We start from the raw sequence: 18296 nt of genomic DNA, 5'->3' as shown, positions 1-18296 counted from the left end.
AGTGTTGGTTCAAGTCAAGAGTGGAGGGAAGGGGGCATTGTCGCCCCTGACTTCCTCAAAAATTCTCTAATACTAGTACTATATATATTGTGGTAAAAGACTATTCGGCCCCTAACACAAAGAGTCAAAAGCCTTTTACTTATATGTATTAGCTTATTAATTCCTTTATGTTGGGGGACTACAATTTAACTCCTTACATCCACTCTAAAAATAACCCCGCGGGATGTGATGTCGAATGGCATAAAAGATTTGAGTGTGCGTCTTCCTTATCACCAATTGGTTTCAAGGTAGAATGACATAGCTCATGGTCCGACAAATGGTATTAGAATCAATGTCATGGGTTCGAGTCACAGGAGTGTTATTGTGAGGGAAGGATTGTTGGGGGGATCACAATTTCGCTCTCTACAACCACTCTAAAAAAAGACCCGCGGGTGTGATTTCAAACGCCATAATAGATTTGAGTGTGTTTTCATCATCACCAATTGGTTTTGAGGTGGAATGACATAGCTCATGGTCTGACACTTTACATTCACAATGCAACAAAAAATTATTTTATTAAATAATAGGCTCCACCTAATAATAATAAAACCAATTTTAGTGTATACTTTTGCCCCACAACTTTGCTGAAGAATATAAAAGCAATCCTTATTTTTATGTGCTTATTGTAGTGCCTCTGCCGGTCTGCCTCCTGAAATTTTTTTCCCCTTCTTGTTACTAATATTTTTTAATCTCAAATCCTAAGTTTTTGCTATAAACCGAAATTAACTACTTAGAAGATGAAGATATTTGGCTGAATTCTACACAATTTCACAGGTATATTACTATATTCTTAATATTTTTACATCGATTTATTTTAAAGAATCAAATTACATGTTTAAACTTTGTGTATTTAGATTAATTTCTTGATTTGATTGTTATAAAAGAAGTGCTATGCTGACAACAATTTTATAACACTTTCATAATAAATTTTAAGTGACAGGTTATTAGTGGTTTTAATTTGAACCTACCATTAAAATTAGTTTCTTGCTCACTAATAACAACAAATAACAACCCACCATTGTGGACATAACATTTCTCTTGTTATAAACTATGAACTGATAATTATTATTGTTTATTGAGTAAATACTGTAAATTAAACTAGGTATGAAAAAATAAATTAAAGTTTACATTTTATATTAGACCACGTATGACAATTATATTAACATATAGTGATTTATTTATAATGTTATTATTATTGGTTAATATTTCCTAGATTAATTTAATTTTTAATTTTTTTTTTCTATTAATCTTGTCCTCCACCTAAAATCTTGGCTCTATCACTGGTTCCAGTTAGCTCAACTGATAAAGTTTCTAATTATTGAATAAGAGATTTGAGATTCAATCTCCGTCTATATTAAAACCCAATTAGTATTTTGGTATGATGATAAATAGTGCAATTATTAGAAGCGGATGCTATAAGTTAAAACTCTATTAAAATTGTAATATACTACTAATAAATTTTTAGCAGCATTTTCATGCTTGTCTTCATGAATTGTTACCCATAAATGCTCTAATTTATTTTAAACTAAATTTTACTGCAATGTTATTGTTTCCGTATTATAGTATATTTTTTGTCACATATGTGCTTGTCTGGACCACGTTTAGAATGCAAACAAGTGTAGCTCTTTTCGCATGACAGTATTCCATAAACTTGTATAGTACACTTATGTTTGGGATATATAGGTCCCGTATTTACTCAAACACATGTTTTTAGTTTTTAAACAATATAAATATTATACGTATTTACACACACGTATTTTTACACATATTTTTAAACATATATATATATATATATATATTTTAAATACATGTACCAAACACCCATATTCCATATGTAGGACTTGCAAACCGTGGTACGGCATTTAATTGAGTCTACAATTGCGGCTTGATGCTGTTACAAGTTACTAGTTACAAAGTCAACTTCCAATTATTCAATTTTTAGAATTTAAAGCTTTAGTTAGGTATTGCCAAGAAACTGAGAATTTATTGGACATTTTTGCGACATGCTTCAAGTTAAATTAATTGAAGTTAAGTTTGATGCTGCAATGTACACTTTGTTTTTATCTCATAGGTGGGATTGCTTTACAATTTGTTCCCTAGAAACAGGGACGAAGCCAGAACTTGAAATTAGGGGGTAGTTTTGCTGTTAGTTATGTGCGGTGGCTCTAACTTCCGACTTACTAATGAGTTTTTTTTTTTTTTTTTTTGTGTTTTTTATGTGTGCATCCAGGTATGGACAAAATTATTTTGTTTAAAATTTTTTTAAGGGTCAAGTTGTTTGTTTTAAATAAAATTGGTTGATTGAGTTTAATTGTTTTTAGCTTTACTATTGGTAATTTTTGTTGTTGAATAATTTTTTTGGGCTTATTTATTTTGCTTTAGATTTTAGATCTGGTCTTTAAAAGAAAGAAAATGCTAGAATTACAAACTTTTTTTACAAATTATTAATGTGGTGAGTGGTTATTAGTAAGTAAAAATGCAATGTAAGTGATGAGCCCGGATGCAAACTAATAAAAGTTTACTCCCACAATAGTTTGTAAAAATGTTATAAAAAATTTTGTGGCTAGAGTAGTACTTCTAAAAGAATCAATGATAATATTAAAGAGGGCAAAGTGTGATTTTATAGAACAAAATTGCTAAAATTGGTGACTATGTATATATTAATTAAAAAAAAAAATAGGGGGGCCATTGCCCCCAAGTCCAAATCTCCCTCCGTCCCTGCTTAGAAACAAATGAATTTAATCGATTTTTTCTTAAGGATAGAACACCATGGAGGTTGAGTAGGGACCTAAATCATTGAAATGGTGTAGACATTCACATTCTAATTGCATTATTTGGCATTTATATCTTTGTCTACTCATAATTCATGCCAAGCATAATTAACCAATTGAAGAGAAGCATGCTAATCAGAAAGTTTTGATGTTCAACCAGCTTAATTTCCCAAATTGGCATGCTATGTTGAACATTTGCATGATTTTAAGAAATCATTCAAGATTGAGGCATACCTACAAAAGTTTGATTAAATGTGTCATGCATTATAGTTCATTTGCCTAAACCAATTATTCTATTCATAAATTCATCAAAAAAAAATTATTCTATTCATAAAGAGAGATTTTATTTTGTCCAATCCTAAAGTCGGAATCTTACAGCCCAGGCCACTCACTCATTTCTACTTTATATAACTTTTTGCTTCTCCATTTGTCTTTTTTCCTGATGGCCGGTTTACTTTTGCACCTCTTGGCTAGAATTCTTTTACCTTCATGGCTCTCCAATCAATCTTCACCACGAATTACTTATCTTCTTCTTTTGCTTCATTTTTGGCTGATTCTTCAATTTTTTTTGCTTCCACCTCAGCTTTCAACTTTACTTCTTCTATTGCCTTTTCAAGACCCTGGATCAGACTCTCCAAGCATAATGTTGCCTCCCCTGAAATTGACTTGGGCATCAAATGTTCAGCAACATCAGCTGGGGTCATATCTGCGTCTTCAAACAACTCACTGATTTTGGGGAACAAATGGTGATATTCAAGCTTATGATAATTCTTTGCCAGCACCTTAAAAGCTTCAAACTTGCAGAATGACAATTCTATGTGCTTATCCATCCTTCCTTTTCGAATTAGTGCAGGATCAAGCTTTTCGACATAATTGGTAGTGAAAACAATCAGCCTTTCACCACCACAAGCAGACCAAAGCCCATCAATAAAATTCAAAAGCCCAGAAAGAGTAACCTGGCTGGATTTGTTTTCATTTTCTTCCTTTTCTTCCTTTTTCTTTGGTTCCTTCTCTTCTTCTCCTGATTCCTTTTTCTCCTTTTTCTTCTTCCTCCTTTGACCAGTAAGATCAAGCGAACAATCAATGTCTTCTATCACAATAATAGATTTGCTTGATGTTTCAATCAATAGCCTCCTCAGCTCAGTGTTATCCCTCACTGCAGTGAGTTCAAGGTCATAAATATCATAACCCAAATGATTAGCCATGGCTGCAATCATTGTGGACTTGCCAGTCCCTGGAGGGCCATAAAGGAGATACCCTCTCTTCCAAGCTCTCCCAATTCTTGCATAAAACTCTTCTGCCTTGCTGAATGCATTCAGGTCATCAATAATCTCTTGCTTCTTCTCTGGCTCCATTGCAAGTGTCTGAAATGTTGCTGGGTGCTCAAACACAACATGGCTCCAATAAGAACCATAGTTAGTGTAAAGCTTCCTTTGCCTGTTTTTTACCTTGATTGCCTTACCTTCTTTCAACACATGGCTGAGGTATGGCCCAATAATGAGATCTCTATATTTTTTATGGAAAGTGAGCCTGTAGTGTCTCTTCTCATCAGGAACTGGATTAAACAATGTCGTCTGTGCTCTCACACCATGTTTACCAGAAGCCCACCAGAGCCTGACCCCTTTAAACTCATCACCAACCTCTTCATGATCATCCATACTAAGAACAAGTGACTGGTTGTTCTTACCTATTTCAGCCTTCAGCCTCTTTGCTTGCATGGAAGTAGTGGAGCTGAGGTAATTCTCGATGGCAGAGTAAGCTTCACTCCTTGTGAGACGCTCTCCAGTGAACTCATTGAACCTGATTTGGATATAAGGGTAAAAGAAAGCCATCACCCTTTGAGAGTATTTCTCAAGAAAGTTTTGAAGCTGATGAGGAAAGTATTGCTGAAACATGGCCCGGATAAACATCAAACTGGCCAATATCGATCCTAGATTAGCAAACATGTTTTGTGGTGTCATGTTTGATAAGTGCTTTTGCTTCGTTTTTTTTCTTCTCTAATTTCAGAAGTGAAACTCTTTAGTCGCATCTCTTATATAACATATTAAATTGCATAGTTGGTCCTTAAATCTTTCACTTTTAGTTCAAAATCATCTATATATTTTACAATATTTCACTCTAATCCTTTTATTTTTATTTTTATTTATCTAAAGTGTTATTATTGTAATCTAATTCAAGTAAGATGTTAACGTACGATAGAAATTCAAGCCACATCACTGTGCCCGTGCCCATGAGATTAAAGTAATATTGGTTTCAAAATTGTGTTTACTATATTATAATCATATAATAGTTTTAGTTGAAAGTCTTATAACTCAATTGACATTTCATAATGTTTTTAATAAAAACGACCACAATTCAAGTTCATCACTCTCACTTATTGAATTATAATTATTATTACTTTTTGCAGTTTGGACCTATTTGAAATATATTAAATTATATAAACAATCTTGAAAACTAAGATTAAAAAAATAACCTTCTCAAAAAAAAGATTAAAAAAATAAGGACAATATATTATTCCATTCAACCTATTTAATTAATACAGAAGGATATTCTCAACCAAAAAAAAAAAAAAAAAAAACTTTAATACAGAAGGAAGTTGGGTGAAAATTGTGTTTGTGCACTTATATAATGAGAATCTCATTGGTCATCCATGTGAAAAAGTTTTACACCAATCGCTGATCTAAATTGACTGGTAGCTTGTCTTAATACTGGAAAGTCGGTAAAGGCAGCCATAGCGCAATTTCTTCGAATGTGGAGTTAGTAGATAGAATAGAAGCAATGATATCATAAGACTGATGTCATGGCTCCCTTCAATCCCTTAGCTTACAAGGAACTGTCTTTAGGCTCCACAAGAGTCTTAAAGGGCCATAGTAAAATTAAGTTCATCAATGGAAAAACACATGGCTTCCTACTCGACCTGGAGCCCACTCACGAACGAAGGTCTCTTTGTGTGGTCGATGTTGTGTGTGTATAAGTGTATAGCTATAATTCCTCTTCCTTTATTTGGTAATTTAATTCAATGATTTTGATGGGTGAATCTGCTTTTTGATGCCTGAAGTCTGATTCTGCTTTGACGAGTTTGTACATTACTTGGTGACATATGAGTTGGACATAAAATATATAAATTAAAAGGACTGGTTGTGGAGTAATTAATTGGACTAGCTAGCTAGTGCTGACTATTGCTTTGAATTAATGACACAAACTAAGAGACCTTTAAAGATTTAAAAAAAAAAAAAAACTATACAAAAACAAAATGTTAAATTACTAATTCTTCTAAAGACGGAAGCGGCTGGGAGGATCAGTTATTTAATATGGTATTTGAGCGCGTAGGAGGTCTTAAGTTAAATTATGACTTTCTAAATAATTAAATTTATCAATTCCAATCATTTAAACTTTTGTGACAATCAGTAATTTAAAAAAAAAAAATCAAATAACAAACAAACGAAACAACATATCAGAATTAAAGACTTAAGCTAGAAGGATTAGTTATTTAACATGGTATATGAATAGAAGGTCCTGAGTTGGATTAGTGCTTTCTAATTAATTAAATTTATTATACTTATCAGTAATTAAAAAGCCCACGGTTAGTTTAAACTTTTTGAAATAATCAGTAATTAAAAAAAATAAAAAATAAAAACAAACAAAACAAAACAACTTATCAGAACGTGCACAATGGATGGATGAGGAGAGGACAGGGCAGCATCAAAACCCACAGTAACCTTCAATCAGCATTGCGACAGGTCGTTGTTGGTATTTGCATCTATTCTATACGTCGCTTCTAAGAACTGCACGTCGTGAGTCTTTTAACTTTTATCATTTCACGTGCTTTGTTTGTGTTTCATTAATATACACGTCATTACGCGATTGTTTGATGTTGATGTATCCATGATTCCATGTATTGAGTCTTTATGGACTTGTTAGTTGTTATATACCTTTATAGTGGTAGCGGCGGCTCTTTTTGTTTCTAACATATTTAGCCAAATAAAAATGGATAACCAATTGATTTAGATCATTAATAAAACTTGCTTACCTTCTGTTAAAAAAAGAAAAGAAAAAAAAAAGGATACATGTTTCAACATGTAAATTGGTCCCTTTTTTTTTTTTTTTTGAATTATAGGTTCACACGGCTAGTGTTTCTGCATATGATGAGAAATGGTTCCGAGACACTTTAGACCAGTTATGCTTGAGTTTGGTGGAAAAGAAGCATTTATTATGTGTGAAGATGTAAATGTAAAATAGAAAAGAAAGGTATGACTCTCAAATTTGATGTCTAGCAAGCTTAAGTTTTTCATGTCTTTTCTCATGTTGTGAATATCTATCAATTGTTTACGCGGAAATGAATGGTTTGATAGAAACACTGTTCTTATGCCTTTGTATCATCTTATAGAAATGACCCTTTATGACGTTTTGTCAAGATACGTATATTTTTGTTTTATCTTATCAAAAAGACACATGTGGTTTCTGTTTTTCCTTAATATGTATACGTTCTTAGCAAAAAAATTTCCATTTAATTCAACAATGGTTGTTTTGCATAAATTGAAATTAAGAAAAGTATTTTTTCAAATGACATTTTGAGATGGATGTTTTATATTTGACCAATCCTTTTATTTTATTTTATTTTTTTTTCTATCTTTATTTTAAATTAGAATGATTTATTTTCATTTGTTTTAGTTAAAGTAATTGTACCATAAACAAAGTGATTATATCTAAATTTTGCTAACTATCTTGGACATCGCGCAGATTAATAGTCAAAACACGACTCAAGAAGTGACATGCAAGTAGAAAAGGTTAGAGTTAGCAGTCCCCAAGGCTCAATACAACAAGCATTACAAGGAACCGAGCAAACACAAAGAAATGGAGGCGAGGATGAAGTTAGAAATATTGGCACGGTTCCTAGTAGTTTAAATTATGTTTTGTTTTTCGATGAATACATCTAGTAACCCATGCAAGAAGCAATAATGCTGGCAATTCCTTACAATTTACAAATGTATACTTCTATTATTTATATAACATCTAACTGCCAAAGAGTAGCACTTAGTATTGTCACATTGCTATTGAGTCACATTATTGGCCACAACACCATTTTTTTTTATTTGTTCCTCTAATTTATTTATTTATTTTTATAATATTAAGTATATTAAACCATCCAAGATATTATTAGAAGAAAAAAATGAATGTGTAAAATCAATCGGTTAATATATTTAGCATTATAAAAAATTAGTAGAACAAATCAATAAATAAATAAATAAAAATTGTGATATGATAGATTATTCAGTTTGAGTGGTCCATTTTGGTCCATTTCAGTCCAACTCAGTCCATTTAGTCTAGTTCAGTCCAGTTCGGTCACTTTTAGTCCACTTTGATCCCTTCGGTCTATTTTGGTGCACTTTAGTCCATTTTGTCTAGTTCAATTTGTTCATTCCATTTTGGTGCATTTACTTAAGAAAGGGGAAAAGAAAGATTTGCGTTCGTAGTGCCTATTCTAAATCCAAATTTATTAAAAAAATATAGATGACAAAAATTAGTATTACTATTTTGAATTGTTTAATTTAATTATTTGTGGAGTTGTCTTGCTTTATTTTCTTTTTCTCCCTAAGCTGATATTAGTATTTTAGGGCCTATTTTGTACATGTGTTTAAACACATGTTTTCAATTTTTAAACAACATTATACGTATTTTCATACACTTTTTTATCCACACATATTTCCAAAAAATACAAACAATATTACTAGAACAATGTTACCAAATGGCCCCTTAATTTTTGAGTGAATTACACAATTTTAGTGTTTTGAAATTATAAAGTTTGAATTTGTAGATAAATTTCAAAGTAAGATAGAAATTAGAAGATTGCTATAACTATGGTTCTTTTAAGCTTTTAAATGATTCACTTGAACACATGACAATTTTTTTATTATATAATTTTACTGACATTCTTGTGAGTTATACATACACAAAATCATGGATATTGTACATGGTAGGTTGACGACTATATTGTGTTTTGCAGGGGCAAAGCCACAACATAGTTTTTTTTTTTTTTTTGTTTTTTTTTTTTTTTAATTTTAAAATTCTCTTAATGTATATGGTTTTTTTAATCATTTAAAAAAAATATTAGACCCAAAAAAAAAAAAAAGAGTCCCCCCCCCCCCAAACAAAAAAAAGTACTACTAGAACATAGTTTCTCCTTTTTCTTGTCCTCCCTTATTTGGTGATTTCTATTTTTCGAGTTAGTATTTAATAAAAATAATTTTCTATTGCAAATTTTTATTATTTAGAACTATGCTTTTCGTTGTTGTTAAGTTTCAAATTGTTTGTCAATTTTTGAATTAGACATAAAATGTTAAATTAAAAAAAAAATTAGAGGAGATTTAATTTTAGGGAGTGATAGTACTCAAAAAAATTATAATAAAATAATGGTGATCTTTTTTGCAAATTAGGTAATTTGTGTAAAATAAAATTTATAAAATACCCCAAAAAAAAAAGCTTTGCCCCTGGTGTTTGGTTAATGGGAAGAGTAACAACAACCATGGAAGCTTTATTAGGACACCTTGATATTTATGCCGAAAGCGCCCTTAAAGTATATTATATATTATTATTATTAAATTCATTACTTTCGAGAATACCTTTGTGAAAAAATGACCAGCATCAATGAAGTATAATTTACAATAGTCTTAATGAAAGTTATTTGGCATTGATGATGGTATTAATAGAACAGATTTTGAAGAATAAAACTAATGCATCAATGACACTTAAAAAGATTTCAGTTTTTATGTCTTTAATAAGAACTATAAATTCACATCCTCTCATTTTTGTTAGCCTCAAACATCCTTTAATACCATCGATAAACCTATAGTCACACATAGGGATGGTCATGGGTAGGGTATGGATCGGGTATACCCATACCCGACCGGAAAATTTTACCCATGGATACTTGATTATTAATACCCGTTAATATCCATACCCGAATATTACCCGAATATATTATCCATGGATATCCATACCCTACCCGAAACCCGAAACCTTTTTTTTTTTTTTTTTTTTAATTCAAAACATTTTAACATAAAAGCTAACCAATCTTAAAAAAGAAAAAACTAATCAATAAAAAAAATTTATTGATTAGTTTGTATCTGCTTCTTTTTTTTTTTTTTTTTTTTTTTTTTTTTTTTTTTGAGATAGAGATAGAAATTTTATTAGATAAAAAATAACATAAAATAAAGAAGCAACATTTTCCTCTGCCTCTTCAATTGTTTGTCAAGCAAATGGCAACTCCTAAAATAAATTTTACAAAATCAAGGTCAATGTAACAGTAATAAAAGTCACTTTCAGGCTTTTCAGTGTAATAAGAGTAGCACTCATTACAACTAGCTTTAGATCAGGTCTATTTGTCAACACTTGCTTCAGAAGTCCAAACAGAACATCAATAGCATTCTTAAAATAGAACTCACAATGCCATTCAAATGCTGAGGAAATCAAGTATAGAAAGGAGCACAAGATAGATTTCTTTTACTGCTTCGCTTACATAACAAATCAACTAATGTTATAACTTCACCAGAATCAAATTATATTCACAATGAGAGGAAGAGATAAGCACAACTTCTATAGTCCATAAAAAAGATCTCAATAGCCAGGATTTGAACTCCACTCATGTCAACCAGTAAAAAAATGTAGAGCTTCCATGTTCTTATAAAAACTAGACAAGCAGCATGATAACAGACAGGCATAATGGTCTAACATTTTATGCAAACATACAGGCATAGTAAGAAAGACACATGTCATCCCCATGTCCAGAACATAAGATAAAGAATCTTAGGCCTTGTTTGGTTTAAAGAAAATGGTCACTCATTACTCATCACTCAGTTTTCATCACTTATCATTCATCACTCATCACTCATCACTATCACTCAAAAATACCCCAATTTCTGATAACTCTATTTGTGACTTGTTTGGGTGAAATATCTGACTCAGTTTTGAAACTCCATCACTCACCTTTATGTCAACTCACTGGGTCCCACAAATATCAATTAAAAATCTCTGTACAGAACGGTCATAAGCTTACCCGCGTTCTCTCTCTCTCTGTGTCTCTCTTCTCCACGCCCTTTCCACCCCAAAACGTCCCCAGCATCTAGAAACCCAAAATTATCAAAATGGAACTGTGCAAACGCCCAGAATAGAAAATCGGAGTGATGCTTTTCTTCCTCACCTCGAACCTGTCTGCGCAAAACCCCAGTTCCTCTCAGCATTCGGACCTGGCTTGAGGATCTCGTTGCCCCTCACTTCCCCGCCTCCACTGCGTTAGATCCTCCCTCAGCTCGAACTCCAGAAAACCCACTTGAAGGAATCCCAGACTCCCAACTCTGAACATAACCCCGTTCGGGAGGACGCCGGAAAGTGGGCCTTACACGATCAAAAATCGCGGTAGCATGTGGTAATCGATTATTCTTTTTAAATTTGGGTCGGTTTTTATTTTTATTTCTATTATTTTTATTTTTATTTTTTATGATCTTGATTATAATTGTTATGATTATGATAGTGTTTGTTATGTTTATGTAGTGGGTTTTTATTTATTTTTGCTAAGAGTGTTAACTATGAGTTTGCCTTATTTTCATAATTTTTTTTTTAAAAATCTCACTTTATTTTTTGTTTTAATGAGAGTTTGCCGTATCCAACGTTGCTCATCTTCCTCACCTTCAAATTGTAAACTCATCGCGGCACTGTGGGTCTGCTGAAGAGAAACTCGTGAGCCCTCTGTTGGTACATGCACTAAATTTCTCTCCGTTCTCATGATTTTGCCTTTATATTTCATAAATATTTTACTGCAGATCTTGTAAATTGGATTTGAACAATCAAATGCTGTGAATACTCTGCTTGAATTTGAACATTTTTATGTTAGGTTTTTTTTAATATGAAGATTGTAAGACCTCTGTCTTTTGAGACCTTTGTCTTTTACTTATTACGATGGGTGATTTCCCTTTGTTTCGACTATAATCCATGGGTCTGTTGAGGTCAGAGAGTTTTGTTTGGGTAAAAGATGATGATTGTTAGTATATAATATTTTAGACATATATTTGACATGCATTCTTTATCTCTTTGAACATTTGTTTTTAAAAAATTTTGAGAAACAATTATCTCTTTGAACTGCAACATTCAATTTTATTGTTATATGAACTCTTTACTTACCCGAATTCATGTACCTAATTGGAGTTGATTTGAAGCATTGGATGTGCAATAAAGGATTTGATTAATATTGTAACTTTATAGGCACCACTGTACCTCTTTATTTGAAGAAATGCCTTTAAATTTTCATATCTTATTAAGTGTAGCACTCATCCTAAAACAGAGCAAAATAAAGCTTTAAGATGTGCTTGGACCTAGCTACAAGCTTTCAAAATTAAATGAACTATTTTTTATTTATTTATATACAACAAATGAGATAGTCTAGTCTAGAGGGAACTTGAATATATAGCCGCAAACTCATTATTTCTTTCTTTTCATTGCTAATGCTAGGTTACACTTACACATGCCTCTTATACTCACACCACCATTCACCATACTCGATCTCCAATCCATCTCATTATCGAGGGAGGAGCAATTAGTGTGTCATTTGAGGCTGCGCTACACCTCATTGTCCAACCTACCTAATTTGTCTTTAAAATTAATTTCACAGCTTTCATTAAGCACCAAATACTAAAGATTTAGATTAGAACCTGATTTTCCTTTATCAAAAATAAACTCATCATGGTAAGAATGACATGACATGACATTTGCATCTAGTATTAAGGGAGAATAATTAGACAAATTTAGAGTTTGCAAGCCATTTTCTTGATCACTGCACTTCTTTTCCCATAAATTTTTTTTTTCCTTCTTCTGAATGAAAGCGCAAGATAGAGAAAATAACAATGACAACTTCTGTATATTCATCACTTGTGAATTACATAATGTACCTTCCATTTATAGAGGAGACTTTACCCTTGAAGAATATCACATGCGATAAATGAAAATGAAATAACTAATATATAACAAACTGCAACTACTTCAACAACAGTTTGTTACAACTGAAATCTAACTTCAATGCTAAAGCCCGTGTGAGTGTGACAAAGCTAATCCCCACCTGTAGTAAACTTTTGATGGTTAACTTCTGGACTGCTGCTGCGTTGTGCACAAGATGCAGGACTTTTCTAAACTGTTGCATTGTTTACTGAACTGCTGATGTGTTCTGCACTGTTACAATGCTGTGTTTTGTAAAAATAAAACTATAGCAGGACTACAATTTGCACTAGTGTCATTGACCAAAATAGGATATAAAATCTGCATTACTGTCATCTCTTACTACATACATGTTGATGAAAACTTTTAGTACATGGTTGGCTATGTGTTGAATGACAGTGAATATGCCTTGTAGGGCTAGACGATTCACCACAATGTCGGAGGGAAGTGCCAGTAGCTATAACTCCAACTATAGGGGGCATGTGTGTGACATGAATCAATGCGTGTTGCGGACATCTTTGCAGCTCCATAATTTCGGTAGACGGTTTTATGGCTGTAGACATTGGAAGCCTGTAAGTATTAGCTGCGTGCTTACTATCATTGTTGTTTCATGGTTAAAGTTGCTATGCTCCTCAGCTCATGTACTTACCAGCTTTGTTTAATATGCAGGGCAGTGACGAACATTGTAAGTCCTTTAAATGGTTGGATGGCATCCCATGTAGGCGTGGAGCTGAAACAGCACCGATTGTCATTGTGAAATTTACTAGGCTTGAGGCCGAGGCAGCTATGGCAAAAAACAATGAGATGGAAGCCCGTGCAATGATAGCAGACCTACTCCACAGGGAAAGAGTAGCAAAGCGTAGTGCTGAAAAAGCAAAGATTTCCCTTCGTATGGCCAATGCGCGAGCATGTAAATATCAAGTTGCTCTACTTATGTCATGGTTGGCAATTGTGGTGTTCATTATATTTTCACTTGGTAATAGGGATGTTGGATTACGGCAAATGTGTCTGCCATGACCTTTTTAATTTTTATTAGTTGTTTGGAAATGTATTGTACATGTTGGGAGTGCCTTTTAGTGTAGGTGTTCGACTTGGCAATTGTATGTGTCGAATGACAGACTTATTGTATGATTCGTATACATATAATTGCTATTTTGTAATGGTAGACATTTTGGTAGCATTCTTATTTTTTGTCATTCCTATTGTTTATGATTCATTTGTGTTGTTAGTATATTTAAGCATTGATATGAATAAAAACAGGGCAAGCAGAATAAAGTGCCAAAAGTTCAGTTGTGCTGTATCTGGCTGTACCAGGATAATAAGTGTACTATTAATAAAAACCTATGTGTTTATCAAAAAAAAATTTACACTTTTTAACAAAATAAAAATTAAGAATATGTTCTTATCTCAAAAAAAGAAGAAAAGTGCACTCTATATATATGTTAGGTTTGTAATATGTTTCAAAAGAATAAATTACTTATTACAAACAAAATACTAGTATAAAAAAATTAGTCCTTTAAAGAAAAACTTTTTTGATAAAGCCTTTAAAGAAAAACTTAGAGAAACTCCTGATATTGTCCCAATCATTCCACATTGGAGGCTAATGCCACTAGTTTGTATTGTGAATAGGCTTTGTTCTGAAATTCTTTTGGCTGTGTTAGTGTTTTATGAATTTCCCTTTCTAACAAAAAATAAAATAAAATAAAATAAAAAGATTACATGCCCTGTTTTGAGTTCCTATATATTTTAGAAGGTGATATAACATAATTATCCACCTATAACCATATTAGATACACAATAATTGGTCCTTCAAAAATACTCCATTGCAAAAAGGTATTACATATAAAATGCATTGCGAAAAGGTATTACATATAACCATGTCCACCTGTACTTACATTACCAATAGGTATTACATACACTTACTTTAAAATTGCCAAAAAGAATTACATCAGAAATGTCAATAGATTATTGACATTAGCCATTACATGTAAGCATGTGTACAGTTAATCTTAATTACAAAAAAAATGCATCATAATGTCCAAAATGGTGCATCACGTGTCATGCTAAGTGACTTCTAGTCACGGTACCTAGACTTATACAAAAGTCCCAACAAAATGTCATGGGACTGGGTATTAGCTCTATACAAGTCCCAACAAAAAAGGTGAATCCTTAGACATGCCAACCACTAACGTCGACGTCGCACGTACTCCTCCCACATACGGTCAGTTATATCATCCCTGAATTCACCCATTGCTCTCTTCGATGCATTAGACATCTCCCTCACATGTCTTCTTTCGACACTTGCACTCGACTCAGGAGAGTTCCCATTATTTTCGGTTTGCATATCATCCCTACCAAGGTTCTCCCACGTGTTAAACAGAACATCCCTTCAATTATTGATGCGTATGAAATTATGTAACGCACAACACGCAGAAACAACTAAACGCTGACGATATTGCTTATACTTTGCCATGTTGCTCAAGATGGGAAAGCGAGCCTTCAAGACTCCAAAACACCTCTCAATCACCATACGCAATGAAGAGTGTCTATAATTAAACAACTCTTTCCCCGATTTTGGTTGCCTAGTACTCCTCCTCCTGAATTCTTGAGCATGATATCGGGTGGCCTTATGTGGTGGAAGGAACGATGCACCAATGGGATACCCCGAATCAACCAAGTAATAGGAACCTACAAAAATAGCATATCCAAATCAGTAATAATAAGGGGATTAAATCAGTAAAATAATCTAAGCAAAGGAACTATATTCTTCAATATCTCATCCTTTCATCTTACTATTGAAAGATTGGTTAATATTTCATATTAATACAATACATGAATTTAGCTATTAATTATTAGCAAATAAGATTTTGATCTTCATATTAGCATTAAAGCCCCAAGGATATTATGCACTAGTCTTCACATGCATGGAAACTTTTGTTAGGACACCCTAGTAGCTGCCATACCAGTGCAGCAGCCCAAGCTGCAACACAGTGCAGCTTGGGCTGCGCTGGTGTGGCAGCTACTAGCTGCTGCACTGTGATGGGGCAGTTAGTGCAGCAGCTGCCACACCAGTGCAGGGGCTGCAACAGTTCCTAAAAATACCACTGAAGCCCTCAAGAAACTGTGTTGAAACCAAGCCGAACACTGAAGCAAAGCCACCCCAAAACTACAGGGAAAAAAAAAAAAAATCAAACTGACCATCAAAGGCTCGGCAAACCCACTGTGAACACCACCAGAAACAGGGCCAAAATACCCAGAAAAACAACCCAAAAATCTCACTGCAAATCATTCACTGAAAATCACGAAAACAGTCCCTAAAGGTTGTAAAAACCGTACACCAACTTTGAACTAATTCATAGGTATTCAATTATAATCAATGGTACTAGATTGGGACGTTTTGCATTGATTGTTCAAGTCCAGTTTGGAAATAGGACACAAATTTTATTGCATTTAGACACTAAGTTGCAGCTTGTACTGCTGCACTGTGTTGCAGCTTGGGCTGCTGCACTGTGTTGCAGCTAGTCAGCAGCAGCTGCCACACCAGTGCAGGGCTGCAACAACTTGCTGCTGCACTGTGTTGCAGCTAGTAGCTGCTGCAACACAGTGCAGCAGCTAGTAGCTGCCACACCAGTGCAGCCCAAGCTGCACTGTGTTGCAGCCCCTGCACTGGTGTGGCACTGGTGTGGCAGAAAATTAAATCTAGTCCAGTTAAGAACAACCTTAAAAGGTATAATCTCTCGCAGGCCATTTTGTTGCATTTCATAGGTGTTAAAATGTTCAGCTTCTAACTTAAAATAGCTATGCTTTACTTAAAACAGCTTCTAGCTTCTAACTTAAAATGTTCAGCTTCTAACCTTAAAAGGTACAAACTAGGAAGTCTTAATTCTTGCAGCGGGACAGAGGAGAAGGGGAATGAAATGAGGCAGCATAGCATTCCAGTTGAAGAACAAAGTAGTCAGAAAAATCATGGAAGGCTGCCAAACCAGACGAGTCCACAGCAAAATCTAGGCAACACAGTGCAGCAGCTAGTAGCTGCCACACCAGTGCAGCCCAAGCTGCACTGTGTTGCAGCTTGGGCTGCTGTACTGGTGTTGCAGCAGCTAGTGCACCAGCTGCCACACCAGTGCAGCAGCCCAATGCTCTAAATGTCAAAAACCCTCAAATGAGTTGATAAAGTTCTACATGAACCAGCCACACCAGGAAACCATGGAAAACATTTACAATATAAAGTTCTACATGAAAACAAATAAAGCTAGGGACTCAAAACAAACCTACAAATCATGGAAAACATTTACAATATGAAGATCATCATTAATTCACTGTGGAACTCAAACAAAGCCACAACCATTAGGATTTAAGTTAAAGACGCATACCTTCCGGTGGCCATGGGAAGCCATGCTTTGGGTCTTTAATAGTTTCTTCAAACACCCTAGAGTCGTTGGCGCTTCCCTCCCAACCACCATGGACATACGTAAACCGCATGTCATGGTCACATGCACACATGACGTTGGTTGTAACAGTGCTCTTGCGACTCCTATGAGTCTGGAGTCTTATCGCTGAAGGCCGAGAACTAACATGTGTTCCGTCAATAGCTCCTATGCTTCTCTACAGTGAATAGTGCCAATTAGTTGAAATACTATATAGTAATGTGTACAACCATTTTGGAAGATATTATGAAATTATTTACCTCAAACCAAGGGTCATACTTATTGTTCCCCCGCAAATGCTCTGGAAGGCCTACCACATTTGGATTCGGCTTGATTAAATGTTGGCCCCATGTGTGGACAGCTCGCAAAACCCTACGGAACTTGCGATCCACAGTTTCAGTGGAATGCTGAAATCTGTCTGCCATAGGCCGCATCCGAGTATTATGCCCAACAGTGTACAAGAATATGGCCACTGCCTCCTGCACATCAACACGCCCCTTCCCTTCCTTCAAGTACCCATAATGTTTCAGCTCCTCAACGAAGTGATAGAATAAATCTAGTGTCATGCGGAACATCTCATGACAATTGGTAGGATTGCCATCTCTCACTTCAGCCATATAATCGCTTCCAGTCAAAATGCTAGTACGTTGTGGGCGCTTGTCGTAATGCCGTTGGAAATATGCCACCATCTCGCCAATAAGTGGAAATACAAACCAAAACTCCTCCTCCTCGCTGTCATACTCCAAGTCCGTGTCTGCACCAGTGGTCATGTCATCGTCACAATCACTTATATCCATGTCATCATCACTCAAACTAGTGTCCATGTCATCATCACAACCACCACTATCCATGTCATCATCGTCGGAGTTAAAATAAGCATCATCAAAATCATATTGCCAGAAAGGATCACTGGGGGAGACCATTATACCTATACCCTGAAAAAACCAAAACATTAGAACCAAATATATTGAAATATATAAATGGACAAATTAATATAAAGTACCAAGAGAATTGCAATAATGTTAGCTGAACTCACCTTACAATGTAAGTAACATGAACTAAATAAAAAATATTAAAA

At 34.2% G+C, this 18296-nt stretch overlaps 3 protein-coding genes across 3 annotated transcripts; 1 reads left to right on the top strand and 2 right to left on the bottom strand.

Moving 5' to 3' along the window:
- Positions 1-3114: 3114 nt before the first annotated feature.
- LOC126715068 (AAA-ATPase ASD, mitochondrial-like) lies at positions 3115-4845 on the bottom strand. Its single transcript, XM_050415495.1, has one exon. It carries the CDS (start codon positions 4769-4771, stop codon positions 3329-3331), a length of 1443 nt encoding a protein of 480 aa, XP_050271452.1. The 5' UTR covers positions 4772-4845; the 3' UTR covers positions 3115-3328.
- A 6131-nt stretch (positions 4846-10976) lies between these two features.
- On the top strand, positions 10977-13850 carry LOC126707228 (uncharacterized). Its single transcript, XM_050406821.1, has 3 exons — positions 10977-11558; positions 13207-13363; positions 13461-13850. Exons 2-3 carry the CDS (start codon positions 13226-13228, stop codon positions 13806-13808), a joined length of 486 nt encoding a protein of 161 aa, XP_050262778.1. The 5' UTR covers positions 10977-11558; positions 13207-13225; the 3' UTR covers positions 13809-13850.
- A 768-nt stretch (positions 13851-14618) lies between these two features.
- On the bottom strand, positions 14619-17696 carry LOC126707219 (protein ALP1-like). Its single transcript, XM_050406814.1, has 3 exons — positions 17479-17696; positions 17165-17396; positions 14619-15479 (listed from the first exon to the last, which is right to left on the bottom strand). Exons 1-3 carry the CDS (start codon positions 17650-17652, stop codon positions 15181-15183), a joined length of 705 nt encoding a protein of 234 aa, XP_050262771.1. The 5' UTR covers positions 17653-17696; the 3' UTR covers positions 14619-15180.
- Between the last annotated feature and the right edge of the window lie 600 nt (positions 17697-18296).

This window comes from Quercus robur, chromosome 2, assembly GCF_932294415.1.
Source record: "Quercus robur chromosome 2, dhQueRobu3.1, whole genome shotgun sequence".
Lineage (NCBI taxonomy): Eukaryota > Viridiplantae > Streptophyta > Magnoliopsida > Fagales > Fagaceae > Quercus > Quercus robur.
The sequence above is the reverse complement of the archived record's forward strand: the minus strand, read 5'-3'. Positions and strand labels throughout refer to the sequence as shown.

Coding starts and splice junctions, on each gene's coding strand:
- LOC126715068 (XM_050415495.1), bottom strand. CDS start 4,771: ATGACACCACAAAACATGTTTGCTAATCTAGGATCGATATTGGCCAGT.
- LOC126707228 (XM_050406821.1), top strand. CDS start 13,226: ATGTCGGAGGGAAGTGCCAGTAGCTATAACTCCAACTATAGGGGGCAT. Junction 13,364..13,460: donor GCTGTAGACATTGGAAGCCT/GTAAGTATTAGC, acceptor TTTAATATGCAG/GGCAGTGACGAACATTGTAA.
- LOC126707219 (XM_050406814.1), bottom strand. CDS start 17,652: ATGCGGCCTATGGCAGACAGATTTCAGCATTCCACTGAAACTGTGGAT. Junction 17,397..17,478: donor AGTATGACCCTTGGTTTGAG/GTAAATAATTTC, acceptor TATTCACTGTAG/AGAAGCATAGGAGCTATTGA. Junction 15,480..17,164: donor CTTCCCATGGCCACCGGAAG/GTATGCGTCTTT, acceptor CTATTTTTGTAG/GTTCCTATTACTTGGTTGAT.